The sequence below is a fragment of the Bufo bufo genome, chromosome 1 (genome assembly GCF_905171765.1).
Source record: "Bufo bufo chromosome 1, aBufBuf1.1, whole genome shotgun sequence".
NCBI classification, from domain to species: Eukaryota; Metazoa; Chordata; class Amphibia; order Anura; family Bufonidae; genus Bufo; species Bufo bufo.
Genome location: NC_053389.1, coordinates 801,923,147 through 801,946,513, shown reverse-complemented (window position 1 = coordinate 801,946,513; position 23,367 = coordinate 801,923,147). Strand labels below are relative to the sequence as shown.

General features: G+C 43.0%; 1 protein-coding gene across 1 annotated transcript in view; it reads right to left on the bottom strand.

Annotated features, from left to right (window-relative positions):
• Positions 1 to 2,144: 2,144 nt before the first annotated feature.
• The window catches only part of LOC120987263 (histidine N-acetyltransferase-like), a 144,540-nt gene continuing 123,317 nt past the window's right edge, over positions 2,145 to 23,367 (bottom strand). The window contains exons 3-4 of the mRNA XM_040415848.1: positions 8,301 to 8,525; positions 2,145 to 2,925 (exon numbers count right to left, since the gene is read on the bottom strand). Of these exons, the coding sequence (XP_040271782.1) occupies positions 2,314 to 2,925; positions 8,301 to 8,525 (837 nt within the window). The 3' untranslated portion in view covers positions 2,145 to 2,313. The remainder of the gene's footprint in view (positions 2,926 to 8,300; positions 8,526 to 23,367) is intronic.

Here is a 23,367-nt window from a genome sequence, read left to right as displayed (position 1 = left end):
AGGAACAGAACACAGTATGTATTTTTTTTTACTATGTTTAAATATATACGGCCTTTGGCATTTGATATGACTGTGTGGTATGGCATGGCTGCGTGCACGTTAATGAAGCAAATGCCAAGTAGCACTGCGGTTAAATGTTGATTCTCACTCGATTCACTGTGTTCCTACAACTTGTGTGTGGCTGTTGCACATTCCAAATGCAACCCAACTTCAAACTATGTTAGTACACAAACATTTTTATAAGCTACCATTAAAGGGGTATTCTACAGTTTTCAACCCAGAACTTGGATCTAAATACTTTTGTAATTGCATTTAATGAAACATTTTGCATAGCCACTGAGTTATTCAATAAAATGTATCTGTACAGCGCTACTTGCTGTTTGTTATTTTTCTTATTTCTTTGTCCGGCTCACTGAGTTGGCCGCACATGCTCAGTTCCATCCTTCAACTGCCTCCTGAGCTGTGATAGGGAGAGAGCTGCAGCAGAACCCCCCGAGCTTCAGTAGGAAAATCTTGCCCCCTGACCAGATGATAGGTCATCAATTACAAACATCAGATAACCCCTCTAATAAAAGTCAATGTGTTGGGGAGGCTCCCAACCCCAACCCATATTGAGTAAGAGACAGTGTTGTAATATTTAATAAACTGTGAAGTGAATATTAAGGAGGCTGCTGATGTCAAAGACTGAAGTTTCTTGGCCCCAACCCCTGACTGCAGTACCGCCAGTGTGCCCCGGATTATAACCATTCCTAATGGTTTTATGACCCTGCCTACTTGGCTTCCCCACATCTTTTACCTGTTTGGCTCCAACTACAACATGGGTCCACTTCTACATTTTTTTCAGGGCCACTTTGAGTTTCCCATCCGCCTCTAGTTAAAGGTTATGTACACCATTTGGGGCAATTTTTTTTTAATGATTGCATTACACTTTTTTTGAGATAAAAATCATTTTTTCAATTGGTCTTTTTAAAAATATGGAACCTTTTTTTTGTGTACATAGCTGAGATGCTCTACAGCTGCCTGTGGATTTTCTATCTTTTCTGTCATTTGGGCAGCAGACGGGCTCCTAATCTCTGCTCTCTGACCTTATAAACACTCATTATAGCTAAGCTCTTATCTAACTGATAAGAATATGACTTAACAACTTGTCCCACAAAAAATAAGCCATCATACAGCTATGTGAATGAAAATATAAAAAAGTTATGGCTCAAGGAAGATGGGGAAGAAAAATGAAAACACAAAAGCGAAAAAATCTCCGGTATCCTAAGGTTTAAATAAGTGTTTATGACCTTTTAGTAAATTAGAGATAAGGTTTATTAGATGACTGGCATAAAGTGAGAGTGAAAATACAAGTCGCACAGTTAGAAAAACTGTTAACTGTTTGTGATATAATGGCTCAATATTTTCAAAAAAAAAGGCCAATAAAAAATAAGATTTTTTGCCAAAAATTAGTAAAATGCAATCATAAATAAAAATTGCCTCCAAAGGTGTACATAGCTTTTAAAGAACACCAGTTATCCTAATTCATAGGATTCCAAGGACCTGAGTCACCTATTTATTTTTAGAAAATATTTTGTCATCTAATGTAACTCTCAAAATCATCAGAAGTAGCAGAGTAACACATGAATGCAGGATCAGACTGCAACCATAGAGACACATATCATGTGTCAGCACAGGAGATGTGTACACAAAATACTGTAATAGAAGATTTTTAATCAAGACTATTAGTAAAACACCTTGCTTAGAGTAGAGAGAACCATGTTACAAACATATAACTTTTATTTATTTATTTATTTTATATTTCACACCAATATAGATAAACAGTGCATTATAGTATACAAGACAATCTACACAGGATAGCCATTTGTCAACAACAATCAACTACCCTGTAAAAGAAGGCAAAACCCTGCCTAAATTATACATAGCACTATGAATTCAAAGTTTATAAACAGAGAAAAGAATTATACAGTCACCCCCTCCTCCACCCCCAATTGGCTGTCGTCACAGCTGCTCAATCTTATATACCCACAATAGCAATATTAATTATAACTAAACAGTCATGCGTGCCGCTCTCCGTCTCCTTTCAATATCCTCAAACATTCTAATTTGTTGAAGGTACAGAATCCTTGATAAATGAACAAACATATAACTTTAATTTAAGTAATGGAAAACTGATCCATAGGAATCCATGTTTTCCTAAGCATGTAGCACATCATTTTAATTTTTATAACAATAGTAATAAATGGGATCAGTTGACAGATATTTTGTGATGCAAAATTACACCTAAAACAGGGAAGTGGAAATTAATCAATCCTAGATCTCCATTTCCATTATCATCTGTTCCCTTGAGAAATGGAATGGAGTCAGCTCTTCACACAGTTGGCCAAGCTCAGTTCGGAGACTCTCATCTGCATATAGCATACAGATTATACTGCTCCCTGCCGGTGATGCTTGTACTCCAATCTTCAACTGCTCTACAACATGGACCTTGGCACAAGATGGGTTATTTCCAAACATGTCAATATCTAGACGGTGTACTCCCTCTGCAAAAGGCACTGGATATGGAGGGGTACCAAGGCTGAGAAATCCTTCTAGATAGGCATGGGTACCATCACAGCTGGTTGTGACCTTAGAAGAGGAAGCTGTGCTAATCAAATCCCCAGGATGAGAATAAATCCAGACAATCTGTCGTTTCAGTATAAGATTTAGGTTGGACTTAGCAGTGGTAAGAGGAAGCCAGCCTTGAACTAGTAAACCACCAGGAAGCAGTTGTTGTCTTGTTTTAGACTCCTCAAAGAATCTGAGAATTTCTTTTGGTTCCAGAACAGATAGGTCTTTGGAGCTGTCCAAATTGTTAATTCGAGACTCCAGTAACTTGAGTTTCATTTCCAATTGATCAGTAGGAAGGAATACAGACAACATAGCCTAATGGGGAACACAATGGACAGAGAAAAGTAGTTTGAATTAGGAAGATGCAATTGAAAGAGATAAATGGTTGGAAAGACAGAACAAGGAGACTATATGGAAAATAAGATGCCAAAATAGAGAAAAGAAGCAAAAATATAGTGCAATCACAGTAAAAGATTTATAAGAGCAGTTACTGGTACCGTGGATGTTCATCAGTAAGAAGAATTCTCTGCAGCTGTTGAGGGAGGAAGCAGAACTTCATTTTCCAGTTCTCCTTGGAGCAGTAAGCGAGACAAGTAGCTGGCCCTTGCATAAGTAACGGACATTTGGTTTTGCAAAGGATGACTTACTGAGAGGCAGTTAGACTGGTAAAGCAACACGACTGATTATTAAAGGGGGTTTTCCAAGATTTTTTAACTGATGACCTATCCTCTGGATAGGTAATCAGGATCTGATTGGTAGGGGTCCGCAAGAGATAAATTCTCCTGCATACCTTGCCAGCTCCTATCAAGACTCTACATGGAGGCACTACATTACTGAAGAAGAAGAGAAATGTAAAACTCCCCTTTATGTTAGAGACTTAGTCAGGCGGTGTGACAATAGAAAATAAGGATGAACACATTTCTTGAACTTTGCTTTGTGTCCGAATTTCCAAATAAAAAAAAAAAGAGATTCATGACCGAATAATTCGGCACACATCGATGCTTCTCCAATTCCCTGAAAATTAGTATATAACACCCTCTAGTCTCCTAGGACACCTTTTTAGGGAGAGATGCTATATTTTTGTAAAAAAATTTATGCAAATAGTTATCTCCCAAGGAAGTGATAATCTCGTTAGCGTCACCACTTAGAAGTGACTACCTATGAGTCAAAATCCAATTTTCCAACAAGCCTTGGGATTTGACATGAGAATATAGCCAAGCCCGATATCTATCCATAGCCAGCTGTTTCCAGGTGTTTGCATCATCAGAGTAGAATTCTGGCTGGGTGTAATGCTAAATTTCCATAAAGAGACCAGTCTTGTATGGAGACCTATTGGAAGTACTCCATGGTATGGAGACTTATTGGTAATGCTCCATGGGAAATTAATATACAGTATAAAGAAGTATCTCCTAAAGAAGAGAATCATCTCTCTAGCGCCACCTCTTGGAAGTGGCTGGAGGCTCCATACAGGACTGGTCTCTATAAGGAGATTCAGCACCCTGCCTAAGCCGAGTTAAAGGGGTTATCCATATCACAGATCTTGAATGTAATGACGGCAATAGCAAATAATGTGACACTGAAGTGTATAGTTATGGGTAATTGCATGTGCTCTGTCGCATGTGTTAGGCTTTTTCATATTAGGAATCTTCCAAAAATCGTCCCTTATTGGGGCAGATAGTGTTTAATCGCACACTATGTTATGGCTTGCTTGGAAAAGCGTCCAAAAATTCAATGCAATGACAGGGGCTTAATGTCTACCTGTATTTAGGTTTGCACAAATGTTAGTTTTCAAAATAAAGCATGGCTTTTTACACAAGCATCCAAATATTAGGCCTTAACAGGGGTAGCATGCTTGCCTGTATTTATATACACACAAGCAGAAGTGCTAATTGTTAGAAGAAAGAGTAGTTTGTTCTGAACAAGCCTGGAAAAACTGTCCCTTTTAATTGGGAGCAGCAGCAGTGCAGTGTGGATGTGGAAAGGGAAGACTAGCTGTGGCATGTGAAGGCAATGGTTGCGACAGAAGTAAAAGCACAGCATGGAACAGACTGTAGATGTGTGTAGTAGTAATGGTGGTAACTGTGTAGCGATAATGGTAGTGGTAGTCAGGGTAAAGGAAGTGGCAGTATGGGATTAGCAGAAGGGAATAGCAGCTGTGGCGGTGACTGCAGCAGCAGCCATATGGTATCGTACATGATGGTAGGCAGGCAGGGACCGGCAGTGGCCTAACGGCTCAGCAGTCATATGTTATGGCAAATGATAGTAGGCAGGCAGACAGTGGCAGTGGCATGATGGTGGCAGCAGCAACCATGCGTTACAGAACATGATGGTATGCAGGCAGACAGTGGCTTGATGAGTCACCATTAACATAAGCAGATCTATTCATCAATCCTCACAGATATATGCTTTGTTCATTTTGACAAAAGTGACGTTTTGTACACTGGTGGAGGACAACTTTGTCTATTTAGGTTCATGATGCCACCTGCCATGCTTAAAACCCTCTCTGAGATAACACTTGAGGCTGGACAAGACAGTACAGGGCCAGTTCCAGACACTCTTTATGTCTGCAATCCCAGAAGTCCATGGGGTGAGGGAACAGGGTATGTGCAAGGGAAAAGCCACAGTCAGGCAAAAGCTGCTGCTAAATATTCAATTTTACAGAAAAGTAATTACCGTACATTTTGGCGAAGGTGCGGAACTGTGCCACTACGGATGCCTGGCCAGAAGTCTCAATTATGGGATTAGGCAAATGCTGCCGCTAACTATTAAATTTTATAAAACAATGAAATTTTAGCTAAGGGCTCTTTCACACTTGCGTTCTTTTCTTCCGGCATAGAGTTCCGTCGTCGGGGCTCTATGCCGGAAGAATCCTGATCAGTTTTATCCTAATGCATTCTGAATGGAGAGAAATCCTTTCAGGATGCATCAGGATGTCTTCAGTTCCGGACCGGAACGTTTTATGGCCGGAGAAAATACCGCAGCATGCTGCGCTTTTTTCTCCGGCCAAAAATCCTGAACACTTGCCGCAAGGCCGGATCCGGAATTAATGCCCATTGAAAGGCATTAATCCGGATCCGGCCTTAAGCTAAACGTCGTTTCGGCGCATTGCCGGATCCGACGTTTAGCTTTTTCTGAATGGTTACCATGGCTGCCGGGACGCTAAAGTCCTGGCAGCCATGGTAAAGTGTGGTGGGGAGCAGGGGAGCAGTATACTTACCGTCCGTGCGGCTCCCCGGGCGCTCCAGAGTGACGTCAGGGCGCCCCACGCACATGGATGACGTGATCGCATGGACACGTCATCCATGAGCATGGGGCGCTCTGACGTCATTCTGGAGTGCCCCGGGAGCCGCACGGACTGTAAGTATACTGCTCCCCCGCTCCCCACTACTACTATGGCAGCCAGGACTTTAATAGCGTCCTGGCTGCCATAGCAACACTGAACGCATTTTGAAGACGGATCCGTCTTCAAATGCTTTCAGTTCACTTGCGTTTTTCCGGATCCGGCGTGTAATTCTGGCAAATGGAGTACACGCCGGATCCGGACAACGCAAATGTGAAAGAGCCCTAAGGCACTAAACTTCAGCATTTCAGATGCCTGGCCAGAAGTCTCAGTGATGGATGGAACGCTGTAGCTAAATATTCAGTTTTACCAGCAACTTGGCTAGGTGGGAGTTCAGCTTGCCCACATGGTAATTAATGAATCAAGAATAGTCTTCTCATGGCAGCACTTTATATTATGGATGTGTCATAAAGGAGTGGAGGAAGAGGTTGAGGAGGAGTCCAAGCAGGAGAAGAAGCAGCTGATGATGATGATGAGAAAGACTCTCCTCTGATGTCTCCACCCTGATTCACCTCCCACATCCTATAAAACACACACTCATCATCATAGACCTCATCCTCCCCACCACTTTTATTAGACCACAGTATCTCATGGTGGGCTCTGTGGTCCCCCTCCCAACTCCTGGCTTTGTGTTTGCCCAGAGTGCCACTGCCCCAACTGCCACCATCATGCTTACAGGTGCCATTACTGCTGCCACCAACGTTTTTTTTTTGCCGTTTTTGGGAGGTTTTGGCCATACGTTACCTCTGCTCTTTATGGCCACCACTGTCACTGCCCTCCTTTTTTGATGTTACCTCCTCCTCAGCACCCCGATCTGGCTTCCAGATCCTGACCAACACACAATCATTGTTATAGTCCTTACCCTCGCCACTTTTATCAGACTGTGTTATGTCATCGTGGGCTCCTTGGTCCCCCTTTAAATTCCCTGCTCTGAATTTGCCCCAAGCACTAGTAATGCTGCCACTGCACCTACCATCACCACCACTGTGTATACTGCTGCTACTACCATCACCACCAACACAGCTATGCATGGGTTACCCTGCCTCCCCCTGAACCCACTTCTCATTGCCATCCAAACACTAACTATTCTCACACAACTCATCAGCAGACTCTCTTGACCATATCCCGCAGTGCGTGGTGGTGTTTTGTTGCCTCATCTTAGGAAAAAAAAAATGCCCCGATGGAAGGGGACAGAGTTGACAGAGAGGATGCAACTGAAAGGCTTCTTTGGGGTTGCAAGGAGGAGGAGCAGGAGGAATGCTGTGACCCCTGGCTTCAAGGCATGGTCTCAGACTTAGAGGTGACCTCCATATCATCCTGCTGTGACTCAGAGGAGAAGTAAGCCACCCACTTTACAATCCCATCTTCTTTGTCGTCAATAATAATATTGTGCCTTTCAAGAGCCAGAACTGTGGCCTACTATTAATAATACTACCATTGGAAGTCTGGTGTTACTAGGCACATTCTGATTTTGGGAGGATGAGGCCTGGATCTTTCATTTTGCACTTGTCTGTTTTCCAGACATTTTCTTGTTAGGCCTATGAAAAGTCATGAGTTTCAGATTATGAAAGTGTATAAGCAACATTGGAAGTGTTTTTTTCTGAAATTCAAAGTTAGAGGTACAATTAAATGCACCAAATCCCATTCCTTCCACAAACACCTTGTACAAATGTACTATGTTAATTAATGCAATATTTTTGCAGTGAAAAAGTGATAATACACAACACATCTTTTTAACTGGATGATGTGATGCAGTTTGCCTTCACTAACACTGTTGTGAAAGAAACTTTTTCCAAAAAATAATGACTATTTTGGCAAGAATCTGTAATTACATAGTTAACATAGTTACATAGTTAATATGGTTGAAAAAAATACATAAGTCCATCATGTTCAACCAAGGGATAGGTGAGGACGCGAATCCAAGAAGGAAGTGAGACTCAGATTTCTACACATTTTAATAAGCATTAATGTCATTTACTTTTAAGAATTCATCTAAACCCTTTTTTGTTAAACCGTCCACTGTTCCTGTTGTGACCACGTCCTGAGGAAGTCTATTCCAGAGATTCACAGTTCCTACAGTAAAGAAACTTTGATGAACTGAACTTTTTCTTCTCCAGCAAAATGGTGCTGTATGCCATTTTATGTTATTAATCTAAAACAACTCTCAAAAGCTTCAGATTCGTTTGGGGGATAAATGTTTTTAATTAGTAACAAACCTAGTTCATTACGAATTTGATTCACTCATCCTTAATAGGAAGCATTAAAAATACATACAGTAAATGGATAGATAGAGAGATAGATAGACAGATAGATAGCCATCTTGTTGATAAGTGATAACAGTTGAACCTACCTTAGAGTTGATCACTTTGTATTTAGTCAACATAGCAGTTGGTGGATTCTCTGGCCGGGTCAGTCGAATTATTTTAACCTCCGGGTGGTCAGAATGCAGAGTATCCAAGCAAAACCTCTGAATCAATCCAGCCACCCCACGTCCTCTTATCCAGGGAGCTACCCGAAGACCTTCCACCACAGCAGTAGTTCCATCATCAACTAGTATGAATGACTGAAAGCCCACCTGACGGTCCATAGGGAGAAGAGCAGGATGAGCATAGAGTAGATCACAGAGTTTCTAGTGTACTTTAGGGTCTTTACTAGAGATGAGCAAAATTCTTGAAATTCATTTTTGGGTCTGATTTTAATGAAGCATTAAAACAAATTCAATTTGGCTAAGGATTGATTCTACCTGCATCAAAAATGCATTTTTTTTTTTTTTGATGGACAATTTTTATTTTTGTTTTTGAAACAAACAAAAAACATTGAACATTGCAGGTATATGTGAATATGACATGCAAATTACAATTACATAATTAAAGTATGAAGCGTTCTTTGTCACCATGGCAGGTTGCGAGATTCGCAGGTCTAATGTATGCCGACAGTACGGTATACAGTGAGGTAAAGATATAAGAATAAAGTATTAGACAAGGGGTGGGGGAGGGAGGAGGGGGGAGACGAAGGGTGAAAAGAATCGACCACTCATACAATTAGTTCAGCAAGTAGTAAGAGAGTGAGGTACAAAGTTAATGGGTTTCAAGAAAATAGCCTGAACTTCTTCCAGGGGTTCCAGATATTGAGGAAAGTGGACCTCGTCCTTAATTCCCAATGGGAAATTTCTTCAAGCCTGTATATCTGATCAATTTTGGCATACCAACTCTCTAAACTGGGGATGTCTGGAGTGAGCCAGAATTTCGGGACCAATAGACTAGCAGCTCCCAGCATGAGAGAGAAAAGAGATGCTTGATATTTGATGGTTTTGTGGATCCCTAGTGTGAGCAGAACAAGTTCTGGGGAACAGGTAATGGTAGTTTGGCATATTGTATTGATCATTTTGACTATTTCTATCCACCACGGGTTGATCGTTTCACAGGACCACCAGATATCGAAGTTGGAGCCTTTTTCTTTTTTGCATCTCCAGCACAGGTCTGATGAATCTTTGTTATAAAGGCACGTCTTATCTGGGGTCTTATACCACCGAGAAAGGATTTTATAACTGTTCTCTTGGGTGTAAGCACATCTGGAGATCTTGTGTGGGGCAATCAACATGCTAGAAACTTCTGAGCTTGACAGGGAACGTTGCAAGTCTCTCTCCCATAGGCCTACTATAGCTGGTTTGGGGTTGGAGGTAGGGGATTTTAAGTTCTTATAAATCGTGGAGATAAGTTTGAGGGGATACTGGGAACTACTTAATAGCTTATCGAACCAGGAGAGTTCTCCTATCCGTGAAGTATTTTTATGAAAAGTAAGGATCTCCTCAATCTCAGAGGAATTGGATTGCAAGTTTTTATTTTAAGTATCTCAAATATTTTATGATCCATAAATAAGGTTCCTTCTGGGTCTACTAGGTCTCTTATAGGGATGTCAGAGAGCCTTAAGGAGGGGGGAAAGAATTCTCTGAGTTCTTTAGGAGCAAGAGCTACTACATCTTTCACAAGTAATAGTGGGGAGGGTGATGAGGGAGATCCCTCATTAGTTAAAAAACATTTCCAGGCTTTTATAGTGGCTTTAATCATAGAGTTGGGAACAGAGCCCACTCCTGGGGGGAGGGGCCTACCAGACAACAGGAGGGGCCTTAAAGATGAGTTCAGGAAGGAATTTTCCAGGGTGAGCCAGGATTTGGTGGGGGGGGGGATCTAATCCAATCAATAGTCCTGGATAGAAGAATGGATTTCATGTAGATCTCGGGGTCTGGCAAACCTATTCCCCCAGCTCTCTTTGGTTTGGAGAGCGTGGAAAAAGAGATACGGGGAGCCTTTCCATGCCAGATAAACCTTCTAATATGCTTATTTAAGAGGGTGAAAAAAGTTTTGGATATATCAATTGGGAGTGTTTGCATTAGGTAAGTTAGTCTTGGCATTATTAGGGACATAAGGAGATTTTTTTCTACCAAACCAAGATAGGAATGGGAAGTTGAGTCAAGTTGAGCAATAATGGACTTCAATAATGGTTTATAGTTCAACGCGTAGAGGTCTGCTAGATGAGGGGTAAGTTTAACTCCTAAGTAAGTTAATTGTTGGGTATCCCAGTTGAATGGGGAGGCGGATCTGAGATTATTAAGAGTCACGGCTGAGAGGCCCATGTGTAGGACTTGAGATTTGGCGGGATTTACCTTATAGTTTGATATAGACCCAAATAAGTTCAGTAGTGAAAGTATCGCGGGCATGGATTTAGAAGGGTTGGTGGAGATTATTAAGAGGTCATCTGCAAAAGCAGCCAATTTGAATTCTGTCCCATTAACTCTCAGGCCTCTAATACTTTCCTCTTGTCTCAGTGCTTGTTGTAGGGTCTCCATTACAAGGACAAAGAGGAGAGGGGAAAGAGGACAGCCCTGTCTAGTCCCATTTCTAATTGGGAAGCTGGAGGAGAGGATCCCATTAACTGACACGGACGCCGAGGAATGTGTGGACATTGAGAAAACTGAATTGATAAAGGGTTCTGGGATTTGAAATTTTTTCAAAGTAGCACGAATAAAAGACCAGTCAACCCTGTCAAACGCTATCTCGGCGTCCGTGCCAATCAGGATCAGAGGGGTGGCCTTAAGGGAGGCATAGTATAGGGCGTCTAACACTTTGGTGGTATTGTCCTTACCTTCCCGGCCCTTGACAAAGCCGACCTGGTAGGAGTGGATTATGGTAGGAAGAAGGTTGTTCAGACCGAGGGCAAGCATTTTGGCTAGTAGTTTTAAATCTATGTTGAGGAGGGAGATGGGACGGTAGTTTGAACAGGAGGTAGGGTCCTTTCCTGCTTTTGGAATGATGGTAATGTTAGCCCTGGTCATGTCTATTGGAATTGGGGAACCACCTAGGGACGAATTGTATATTGGGAGTAAATAGGGGGCAAGGATATGTTTAAAGGAGGAGTAATAGGTTATTGGAAGGCCATCCGGGCCCGGACATTTCCCCTTGGGGGTTAATTTGATAGCTGCCTCAGGTTCAGGGGCTGAAAATGGTCTGGAAAGGAGGTCTTTTTGAGTAGTTGATAAGGCTGGAAGGGTAAGAGAGTCTAAGAAAAATTTAATATGAGGTATTTTTTCCTCAGAAGTATAAGTTAGCTCCTGAGGGGGGAGGTTATAAAGGGATTTGTGAAAGAGCTGGAATTGTTCCGCAATCTCTTCTGATTTATATAAAGGGGTACCCAGGGGGGATTTAATGCTCTGGACATATTGGGACTCCCTCCTCTGTTTTATCCTTCTAATCATGTATTTTGAGGCCTTATTGCCATGAGCATAAAACTTCTGTTGAGATGATAGAAAGAACTTAGCTGATCATTCGTTTAGGATGTTTTTGAGTTCTGATCTAAGGGAGAGGCGTTCCGACAGGTGCAGAGCAAGAAGGGATTGTTTGTGAGCCTTTTCAAGGTAATGGATCCGGGAAAGAAGGAGGTTTAATTTCTTATCAGATTCCCTCTTAAGGAAAGAGCAGAGGCTGATAAGTTTACCCCTGATGTATGGTTTGTGGGCGTCCCAGAGAGTTTGGGGGGAGATTTCAGAGGATTCTTTTTTTTATTTTTTATTAATAAATTCTTTATTATTTTTCTGAACCAAAATGTGAATTCAGTTACATATGATATATAAAAAGAAAAAACACAGATAATATACGCCAATTCACATACTTGACCCTTTTATACCCACCCCCCACCCCTTGATTCACTGCGGCGGGATCCAACATGTCCGGTTGCTACTCGTGGTCATCCCCAAATATCACGAATAGCCAAGCTCTTTGAAGCCAAACCTGCCCATTCCAGGGCTACTCTGCTTTTCGTACGATTCTTCTGTAAGCATCAATAGTGTCTATCTGAGCCTTCCACTCGGAATAAGTAGGGCTATTTTTTGTGCCCCAATATTTGAGAATCAAGGCCTTTGCAACTATGAAGCTCTCCAAAGAGATTCTAATCTGATAGGGCGTTAAATCCGTATGGGTAAAAAAAAACTAATATTGCCTGCATAAAACAGTGATTCAATTTGATCTTATATCTACTGTATAGGTCTTCGTAAATTCTAGTCCAGAAACTATTTATTTCTGGGCAGTCCCATAACAGGTGCCCTAGACCAGCATTTTCGGCCAAACATTTCCAACACGTGTCCCTTCTTTCTCTATATATTTTGGCGAGGAAGGCAGGGGAGTAATATAAGCGATGTACAATCCTGAACTGGATTAATCTATATTTGGGAGATATCGATGCCTTTTTTATATTTCGGTATACTATATCCCAATCAACAGTACTTCCTTTACCTAATTCAGCTTCCCATCCTCCCTCGCTTTTAAATGTTATTATTTCTCCTAAGCATCTCCCGAAATCTACGATATATTTGTGAGAGAGTGAGTTGAAACAATAATCTAAGAAGGAGTTTCCCCTAGTAATCAAGGAATCTTTATCCTGAGTGTTCATATATGCGTGTCTAATTTGTGCGTATCTATATCTATCTAGAAAAGTGACGTTTATATCTTTTATTAAATCATCAAAAGAGATGATATGTCCGTGAGATATTATTTGGTTTAGACGATTAATACCACGTGAGTCCCAATACTTATAATCATCAATGAACCTAAATTCTTTTAAATTGTGGTTGTACCAAAGAGGAGTAAAAAGTGTGGGGCTGCTTACACCCAATATCTTTTTAGCTTTGTTCCAAACCTTATCTAACGTGTCACTGATTAAGCACAATTTTTTTCTTTTTCCCGGATGCCCGGTCTCCAAGATAGAGAAAATGTCTCCGTATGTCCCCAAAAAATCCCTTGAAAGGATATTAAGCAGCGTCACAGACTGGTGTTCCCCCCCCCCCCCATTAAGGATAAAATATTCCTCCCAATAGGAGGCAATCTGGGCCTTGTGTGTAGTGTTATTCAATAAGGATACATTAAGGCGCCAATTAGGGGCTCTGGGATGGCCCGAGGGTGAAAATAAATCACAGGTTATTGGGGCATGGTCAGATAAAGTAATATTTCCTATCTTGGTCGATTTACATAATTGTAATTGGTTTTTGGGAATAAACACATAATCGATTCTAGTATATGAATTGTTGGCCGGGGAATAGAAAGAAAAATCTATCTCATTTGGATGTAAACACCTCCATGCATCCACAATACCTAGGTCAAACAATTTAGTCTGGAGGGATTTAAGACCCTTAGAGGAGACTGAGGATTTTTTTGAGGAAGAGTCTAAGAAGGGGTTGAGGTCTAGGTTAAAGTCTCCTGCTAGTATTAGAGAGCCTTCCTTATGAATCTCTACGAGTTTCAGGAGGGAAAGGAACCAATCAATCTGACCAGAGTTGGGGGCGTACACATTGACCAGGGTGTAGGTCTGCTGGCCTATCGTACCCTTGAGGATAAGATACCTGCCCTCAGGGTCTAGGACCTGAGAAAGGAAGGTAAAAGGGAAGTCTTTGTGGAACCCTATGCTCACTCCTTTTGAAGCAGCACCCCCAGCACCACAGTGGTGCCAATTGGGGAATTTGGCATATGAGAGATTAGGATAGTGGTTGTGCTTAAAGTGAGTTTCCTGGAGGAAAATCACAGAGCCTTTCTCCTTCCTCAATAGGGAGAATATTTTACATCTTTTGGAGGGCGATCTTAACCCTTTAACATTATAAGAAATCAAGTGGATATCTGCCATCGCTTCATGGAAGGCGTGGGGGGAGGGGGGGTCCGGGTAGGAATTAGGGTATACTTAGCTGCTGCTTGAGGGAGTTAAGTTACAAATATGAGCGCGTAGGGCTGCACAAGAGACTTCTCACAACTGCGGTTGTAACTGTAAGAGTAATTCAGAATAGACATTAGAATAATACACCTGCTACAGTACAAAAAGAATAAACATAACAGGGAACAAAACAAGAGCTTGCATGTAAGCTCAAATGGAGTAATGGTGTTTGGGCAATTTTGCTCAATTAACAGCAACGATGAGGACAGTGGGGGAATAGACAAAATGTCATAGAGGTAGGTAGAAAAAAACATCAAAGGCTAGTACTACTGGTGTGAAAAGGTCAGGGACCTGGAGTAGTAAGTGATCTTACTTATCCGGCATTGAAAGTCTCTTAGGAGTTGTTGGCAGGTATCCTCTCTTATTCTTCTGCAATTTTGGGGTGTGCAGTGTTTCCCATGGGGATACCATGGGTAAAGGTGGCAGGGATGATAGATTCTGGACTGTCTCCAGTTCTCTATGTCCAGAGGGGAGATTTTTAGTTGAGCATATATTTTGTCCAGGTCAGCGAAGGAGGTGATGTTGATGCGACGTCCTTTATGAGGGAACGACAGTCCAAACGGAAAGGTCCAGCGGTAAGTCATGCTATGCTGTCGGAGCAATTCCGTCAGTGGCTTCAGGGACCTGCGTTTCTTCAGAGTTGATTGGGCCAGATCTTGGAAAACGCAGATGTTGTTATTTTCCCATCTCAAGGGTTCAGCATGCCTAGCCCCCCACATAATGGCTTCCTTAACCGGGAAGTGCAAGAATTTACATATAAAATCGCAGGGGGGCTCTGAGGGCTGGGGTTTCGGGCGAAGGGCTCTGTGGGCCCTCTCTATTATCACCTCATGGGCGGAATCTGGTCCCAGGATCTGGAGGCATATCTGTATGACTAACTGCAGAATGTCTATTGGAGAGACGGTCTCCGGTATCCCACGGAAACGTAGGTTGTTTCTTCTATTTCTGTTCTCCTGATCTTCAATAGCTGAATACAGGGAGTTGAGATGGTTCTGGCACTCGGTCAAGCTATTAGCCGCCTCCGTTTGGTGTGATATGATAATCGCTTGATATTCCTCTAAGGTCTCCACACGTCTGCCAATATGGTGGATGTCTTCTTTAATAGATGAGAGATTTTGGCTGAGGGGACCTAGGGCATCTGCCAAAGCCTCTTTGAGGTAGGATCGGAAGATAGGGAGCCTGTCAGTATCGGGGGATTCATCTCTTACCCCCTCTGAGTTGGTTGTATCTCTCGATTGCCTTGCGGTGCCGCCTCGTGGAGTCCCGGGCGCCATCTTAGAATCTTTGCTTACTGCGATCGCTGCCGCTTTTTTAATAAAACGGTCCATGTCTCTGGGTTGGCTGGAGGATCGGACGTGGCTCGTTTGGTCAGAGGACTTTTGGCTACCTATCTTGACCATTTTGATGTCCAATAGAGCTGTATAGACAAGCTTTAGGGTTTATTGAGCAGGAGAGCAGCACTTCACATTACCGTCCGGCTGCGGGGCTAGCTCTGCCCCCCCTGCATTAAAAATGCTTTAATTGGCCTGAAAATTGGTATATGACACTCAGGTCTCCTTGGTCTCATTTCCAATTTTTTTTCTCTCTCGTCTTTCTCTCTTTTTAAAAGAAGTTCTGCAGCTTTTTTCACTGACCGGTCACTTCAATGGAGCTTAGCTGCGCCCAGGCGAGTAATACTAGTTATGGGCCAACCAACGAAAAAAGACCAATAACCCCATATAGAATAAGAGAGCACACATATAAAATATATGTAGTTTATTAAAGACACAGTTAAATAACAATAAATATAACACATAGGCACAAGGTAAAGGGGGGTGGTGGGGCGCCCCGTGTAATGGGACCAAAATCAACCACCCTCACATATATCGGACTAACAGGGAAGGAGGGTCACAGACATTGGGTATAAAACCGCATACTAATGGGAGAGCTGTAAGTTCGCCCAAAGTAACCTATAAACATGTGTGTGTTGCATGCAAAAATATAAAAGAGTCAGTGTGGTCACACATAGCAAACCCGCCCACCAGATCTAACATAAATGACCATCAGATAAATGCAGATGACCAAAAGGTATCACAAACAGGGGCAAAGCAGGGATGCTATGTGTAAGCAGTAAATAGCACTAGAGTAACAAACTAGCCATGCATGAAACAAAAGCACAAATTACCCATGGTATGCCGGAACCCAAGGTCAGTGACCAGAGCTGCACCTCGACGCACGTTTCGCCGAGAAAGGCTTCGTCAGGAGGTAAAACATTTTAACATTTATTGTTATTTAACTGTGTCTTTAATAAACTACATATATTTTATATGTGTGCTCTCTTATTCTATATCGGGTTATTGGTCTTTTTTCGTTGGTTGGCTCAGTATATTATACTAGACCCCAGTGTATCTATATACCCAATTTGAGGTTTTTCTTCTAGGTTGGTCTAACTGAGTGATACTAGTTATGACTTAACTGGGCAAGAGGTAAACATCAAGATGGCCATGACAATACTGCCAGCTGTCTTCTCAAAAAGCTGATCAGCTGGGGCCCCAGGTGTCAGATCCATGACAACAGGATGCTGATGATCTATCCAAAGGATAGACCATCAGCCCAAAAAAAAAAAAGATGTAGAACCCCTTTAAATCTTTTTTTTAAAAATTCTCTTTCTCCCCCTCCCTTTTTAAACTTGACAACAAAAGTTAATAATGTAACATTGATATATATATATATATATATATATATCACTATGGGTAAACGTGATTAACAATGTTAACAAACAGCCTGTTTAGAAACACACTGCGTCATTGTATCAAACATTCTCCCTTTTTTAGGAGTAGCAGTGCAGTTCAGAACGGAAAAAGCAGAAGATATTCAGGTAATATTAGTGGCAGCAGATGCAGTACAGTATGGAACATGATGAACAGGCAGACAGCGGCAGTTGCATCATTGGACAGGTAATAAATTGTCACTGTTAGCAATGACAGATCTGTTTATTATCATCAGGTGGAGATAACAACCAAACTCTCCACCACACCGATGGACCCAAAAAGCACTAGAGATATAGGCTGGTGACAGCTCATGCAGCTTTATATCTACTCCCCTATTTTGCCAAGATGGCTGGACCATTGCTCAAAACAATCACTTTTTCCTTTGTTTCACCCCTTTCTCCTCATAGACTGTAAACTCTTACGAGCAGGGACATTATTCATCTTGTTCTAATTATTGACTTCTCTGTAGCTATGTTATTTATAACTATTTGCCCGCTTGGGTGTGAAGATTCCACCTGCTTACACCCTTCTCTGAGGCTACACTGGATTTTTGCAAGACAGTCTATCGATAGAAAAGTGGATCAGTTCCAGACACTGTTTCAAGCGGCCTCCCCAGATTTCTACGGGGTCAGCCAACAGGGTAGGAGAAACAGCTGTAGGAGAAACAGCACATTCATTTAGAAAATTAGACATTTTTAATAGCTTGTGTGAGGGAAAGCATAAAAGCGTCCATTTTATATATGTATTCGTTTTATATCTATGTATAACCTGCACTTACATAAGAAGGGATTTAGCCTTGGAAGGCAGAAGTAAAAAGTCCATGGTGGGCCCCTAATCCACCCATGATGACCATTCATTTTCTTATGTCAAACCAAACATAGTAACTCAAAGCTTGTCTACACTAGGACACTTTTTATTGTGTTTGTCTGTGTATAAATATGTGCACTACAATAAAGAGAGAGGCCATTATGAGAAACACATATTGCATGTGTCTCTGTGTCTTGACCTCGAGTCGGCTCACTCAACTACAGAACTATTAGGACACGGTCACTGCGATCACACTTGCCAGAAGTACTACTGTCTAATTAATAAAATTTGGGTAAAAGCGTTGGAGAATGATGAGACAAATTTTATTGACTACAGGCCCAAGGGAGTAATGCCTGCTTACTGAATTAAATTTTGCTGAAAGAGCAGGAGTGCGCCATATTTCCAGAATGAGACAATTTATACAGACAATTTTGGTAAAGGCGCACAAGCACAGTCTTGTTTCAAATGCTGGATAGGTCTATGTTCCTGAAGGATCTAGTGATGCCACCTCATGTGCTGCTATAGAGTCCTGGTACCTATGTTTGTGTTTGAACACCTGCGAAGAGCCGGCAGTGGACTAAAGATTGCTGGACCGGTGGACTTGGTTTGAACACTTGTGAATAAACTTTAGGTGAAGGTGCATAAGTGCACTGCAATTCCCACAACTATGTTATACTACAGCAATTGCACTGCTTGAAGCTTGGGCAGATGGGAGATCAGCTTGCTAACAATTGGATTGCTGAACTCATATGGTTATATTTTGGCCACACATTCTATGATCCATGACTGATGACAGAATGGAGAAGTAGGAGGCAGAGTCTGAGAAGGAGAACAAGTAACTAATAATGACTATGAAAATGACATTGTATTGGTTGTGGATGCAGACTGGCTGACACCAAGAAGAATGGGAGAAGGATGACAGTCTTGTTCCCATTGCTGGCCAGTTCTATTTTCCTATTGGATCTGATGATGTTGCCTAATGTGTGCAAAACTGCATGACTGTGACGGTCGCGTATACACACACACACAGGGGGAAGGGAAGTGACCACTGCGCTCCACCCTTACCCCTGGCCCTGCCTACTTGCCTCGCACGTCCTAATGACAGGGGACAACTGGACGGCAATCCCTAGCTTAGAATAAATGCAGGGATGACAGACAGACAAACAACAGAATGTGAACGGACCGAGTCAATACCAGGAAAGCTACAAAGTACAAATGGAGCAAGCAGAGAATAGTCAGGAGATGCCGGGGTCATAAATACCAGGAGAGACGTGAAGTACCAAAGGAGTCAGCAGAGGATCGTCAGGAGGAGGCCGGGGTCAGAATACCAGGAGAGCAGCAAAGTACACAAGGAGCAGGCAGAGGATGGTCAGGAATTCGGCAGGAGGTAAGTACGCCAGGAAGACAAAATCACAGGTGGAACCTAAATTAACAGGCAACCTGTGGCCAGCAGGCTGCCTGTATTTAGAGTGGGGAGTGACCAGAGTGGCCAGCGTCACATGACCGACAGACCAACCAGTGGAGCACCGAGTGATCAGCTCGGCGCTCAAGGCAGACTTAGGAGCAGGGAGCCGCCCAGATAGTAAAGCCACCCTGGGAACGAGGTCAAACACAGATTCTTGTTCCCGAAGCTAAGCAACCTTGTTCCGAAGGTGTGAGTGCACCTTCGGAACCCCGTTACAGTACCCCCCCTTTTACGAGTGGCCACCGGACCCAAGACTTCAGGCGATGGCTTTTCAGGGTGTTCTAAATGAAAATTTCGAACAAGTCTAGGAGCATGAACCTCCCTGGCAGGTACCCAAGATCTCTCTTCAGGTCCATACCCCTTCCAGTGAATCAGGTACTGCAAGGAATTATGCACCTTCCTGACATCCACTATTTTAGACACCACATACTCGACAGCATCATTAACAAGAACCGGCGGAGGCGAGGCTTTCGATGGTACTACCGGTTCAAAATATTTTTTAAGTAGAGGCTTATGGAACACATTATGAATGTGGAATGACTCGGGCAGCTCCAACCTAAAAGATACCGGGTTAATCACCTTCGTGATCTTATATGGTCCAATAAAACGAGGAGCAAACTTTTTAGAATCTACCTTAAGAGAGAGTTTCTTGGAGGACAACCATACCTTATCCCCAACCTGAAAATTCACCCCCTTGAACGTCTCCTATCGGCCTTGAGTTTCTGAGAACTTTGAGCCTTTTCTAAGTTCGATTGAACCCGGGCCCAAACTGTGCACAGTTCAGAGGAGAGCCTATCCGCCTCAGGGTTAGAAGAGGAGACGGATGACCCAGAATGAAAACGGGGATGGAAACCATGGTTACAAAAGAAAGGTGAAACCCCAGCAAAAGAATTGACACGGTTATTCAAAGCAAATTCAGCCAATGGAAGAAATTTCACCCATAATTGCTGGTCATCAGCAACATACGACCTCAAGAATTGTTCGACAGACTGATTAAGGCGTTCAGTCTGCCCATTACTCTCAGGGTGTTAGGCAGAGGAAAAAGACAATGAAATTTTACATTTTTGACAGAAGGCCCTCCAGAATTTGGACACAAACTGCACACCCCTGTCAGAAACAATATTTTCCGGGATACCATGCAATCGAACAATTTCTTTCACAAAAATAGACGCCAGGGTTTTGGCATTCGGGAGTTTAGACAGGGGAATAAAATGGACCATCTTGCTAAACCTATCGACCACTACCCAAACTACAGTCTTACCCTCCGCCGGCGGTAGGTCAGTTATAAAGTCCATTGAGATATGGGACCAGGGTCTACTGGGAATGGGTAGGGGTCGTAGGTTACCAGCAGGGCGAGTCCTAGGTGTCTTAGACCTGGCACAAACCTCACAGGCTGACACGTAGGACTTGACATCCCTAGTTAGAGTGGGCCACCAATAAGATCTAAAAACCAGATCCTTAGTGCCCTCAACACCCGGATGTCCACAAAAGGCAGAATCGTGACACTCACCCAACAGCTGGAGACGAAATTGTACGGGGACAAACAACGTATCTGTTGGAGTGGATACCGGTGCCAGATGTTGTTCAGACCTAATGCGAGTCGAGATATCCTGGGTAAGAGCTGCTATGAAGATTTTTGCTGGTAGGATGGATTCAGGTGGTACCTCAGTGGGTTGAAAAGCATGGAAGCTCCGAGATAATGCGTCCGCCTTCACATTTTTACTCCCCGGCCTGAACGTAATGGAAAAATCAAAACGAGTAAAAAACAGAGCCCATCTGGCTTGACGGGGATTCAACCTCTTAGCAGACTCGAGAAACATAAGATTTTTATGGTCAGTGACAACAGTTACACAATGCCTTGCCCCCTCCAGAAAATGCCTCCACTCCTCAAATGCCCATTTAATGGCCAGCAGCTCCCTATTCCCTATGTCGTAGTTTCTCTCCGTGGGAGAGAATTTCCTGGAGAAGAAGGCACATGGTCTCAGGTTAGTGAGGCTAGCAGGACCTTGTGAAAGGACTGCTCCTGCGCCGTCCTCGGACGCATCCACCTCCACACTAAAAGGTTTCTACTGATCAGGCTGGATCAGAATGGGAGCGCTACTGAATGCCTTTTTTAATTTTTCAAATGAAGAAATGGCCTCAGTAGACCAATTCTCCAAATCCGCCCCTTTCTTAGTAAGGTCGGTCAACGGTTTAGCAATTACGGAAAAATTCATAATAAATTTGCGATAGTAATTGGCGAAACCTAGGAACCGTTGTAAGGCCTTTAAGGATGAAGGTCTTACCCATTCCTTAATAGCTAGTACTTTACCAGGATCCATCTTGAAGGCGTGAGGAGTCAGAACATGCCCTAGAAACAGGATCTCCTGTACACCAAAGACACATTTCTCTTGCTTAGCGGATATCTGATTCTCCCTCAACACCTCTAATACTTGTTTAACATGAGACACATGGGATTCGACGTCAGGAGAGAATATCAAAATGTCGTCAAGATAGACAATAACAAATTTACCTAGGAACTCTCTAAGAATGTCATTCATGAAGTTTTGGAACACAGCTGGGGCATTGCTGAGTCCAAAAGGCATCACCAGATATTCAAAGTGTCCTACCGGCGTATTGAACGCCGTCTTCCATTCGTCTCTCTCCTTGATTCGGATTAGATTGTATGCCCCTTTCAGGTCAATTTTGGAAATCCAGGTTGCCCCCAGAACCTGGTTAAATAAATCCGGAATCAATGGGAGGGAGTATCTATTCTGGACAGTGTTTTATTTAACTTCCGGTAATCGATACATGGCCTAAGACCACCATCTTTTTTCTTAACAAAGAAAAACCCCGCCCCCATAGGAGAGACAGAAGGTCTAATATGCCCTTTATCAAGACTCTCCTTAATATAATCTTCCATGGCCTTGCGTTTGGGCTTAGAAAGATTATAAATTCGCCCCTTAGGAAACTTGGCCCCCTCTACTAGCTCTATGGTACAATCATAAGGTCTATGGGGGGGTAGAACCTCCGGGGTTGGTGATGAGAATACATCAGAATATTCCCTAACAACAGTGGGTAAAGTATCAGACTTTACTGAGACCCCAGCCTGTACCACGGACAAACACGAACCACACTTAGGCCCCCATCTCACCAACTCCCCATTGGACCAATCTATAGTAGGGTTATGTAGTCGGAGCCAAGGCAACCCTAGTACCACCTCAGCCGGTAGGTTCTCCAGGACAAAAAGGGAACATCTCTCTGAGTGGAACACACCCACGGTTAGAGAAATCTCCGAGGTACATGAGCTCACCGTACCACCAATAAGAGCCTCAATAGCCATGACATGGATAGGGGTTGGTAAGGCAAACATAGGAATACCCAATCTTACAGCATACTCAATAAAGCTAGCCGCTGAGCCAGAATCAATAAAGGCTTTACCCGGCCATTTATCTACTCCCAGAGAAATCGTAATGGGTACCAAAAGCTTACATTTAGAAAATTCAGGGTGTACCTGGTCTTTAGGTTGCCTTGCCTTAGGAGACTTGAGAGAGAGGGCCTTCTTGGGACACTGGTTGATCCAATGGTCAGGATCTCCACAGTAAAAGCATTCTTCATGTCTGCGGCGAAGATTCCCTCGGGTCATGCCAACCTGCATGGGTTCCTCGGTGGAGACCTCAGTATTGTCTGTGGGATAGGCCTCTGGCTGGACCACCATCCGAGAAGAGAACTGTTGTTCCTGTCGTCTCTCTCTAACCCGTCGGTCAAGTCGGACAACAAGGGTCATCATCTCCTCTAAGGTCTCTGGAAGTTGATAACTGACCAGAAGATCCTTTAAATTATCAGACAGACCTGACCTGAACTGACTCTTCAGGGCTGGTTCGTTCCATCCTGAGGGGACATACCACCTTCTGAATTGGGTGCAATAATCCTCCGCAGGTATATTGCCCTGAACCAGTGCCTTAAGAGCCGATTCGGCTACTAGAGCCCTGTCTGGTTCATCATAGAGGGTACTCAGGGCCTGAAAGAACCCCTCCACTGAAGATAAACAACTGGCGCCAGCAGGTAAAGAGAACGCCCAGTCCTGGGGATCACCCTGTAGTCGGGAAATGACAATGCCCACGCGTTGACTCTCGGGGCCAGAGGACACGGGGCGTAAACGGAAG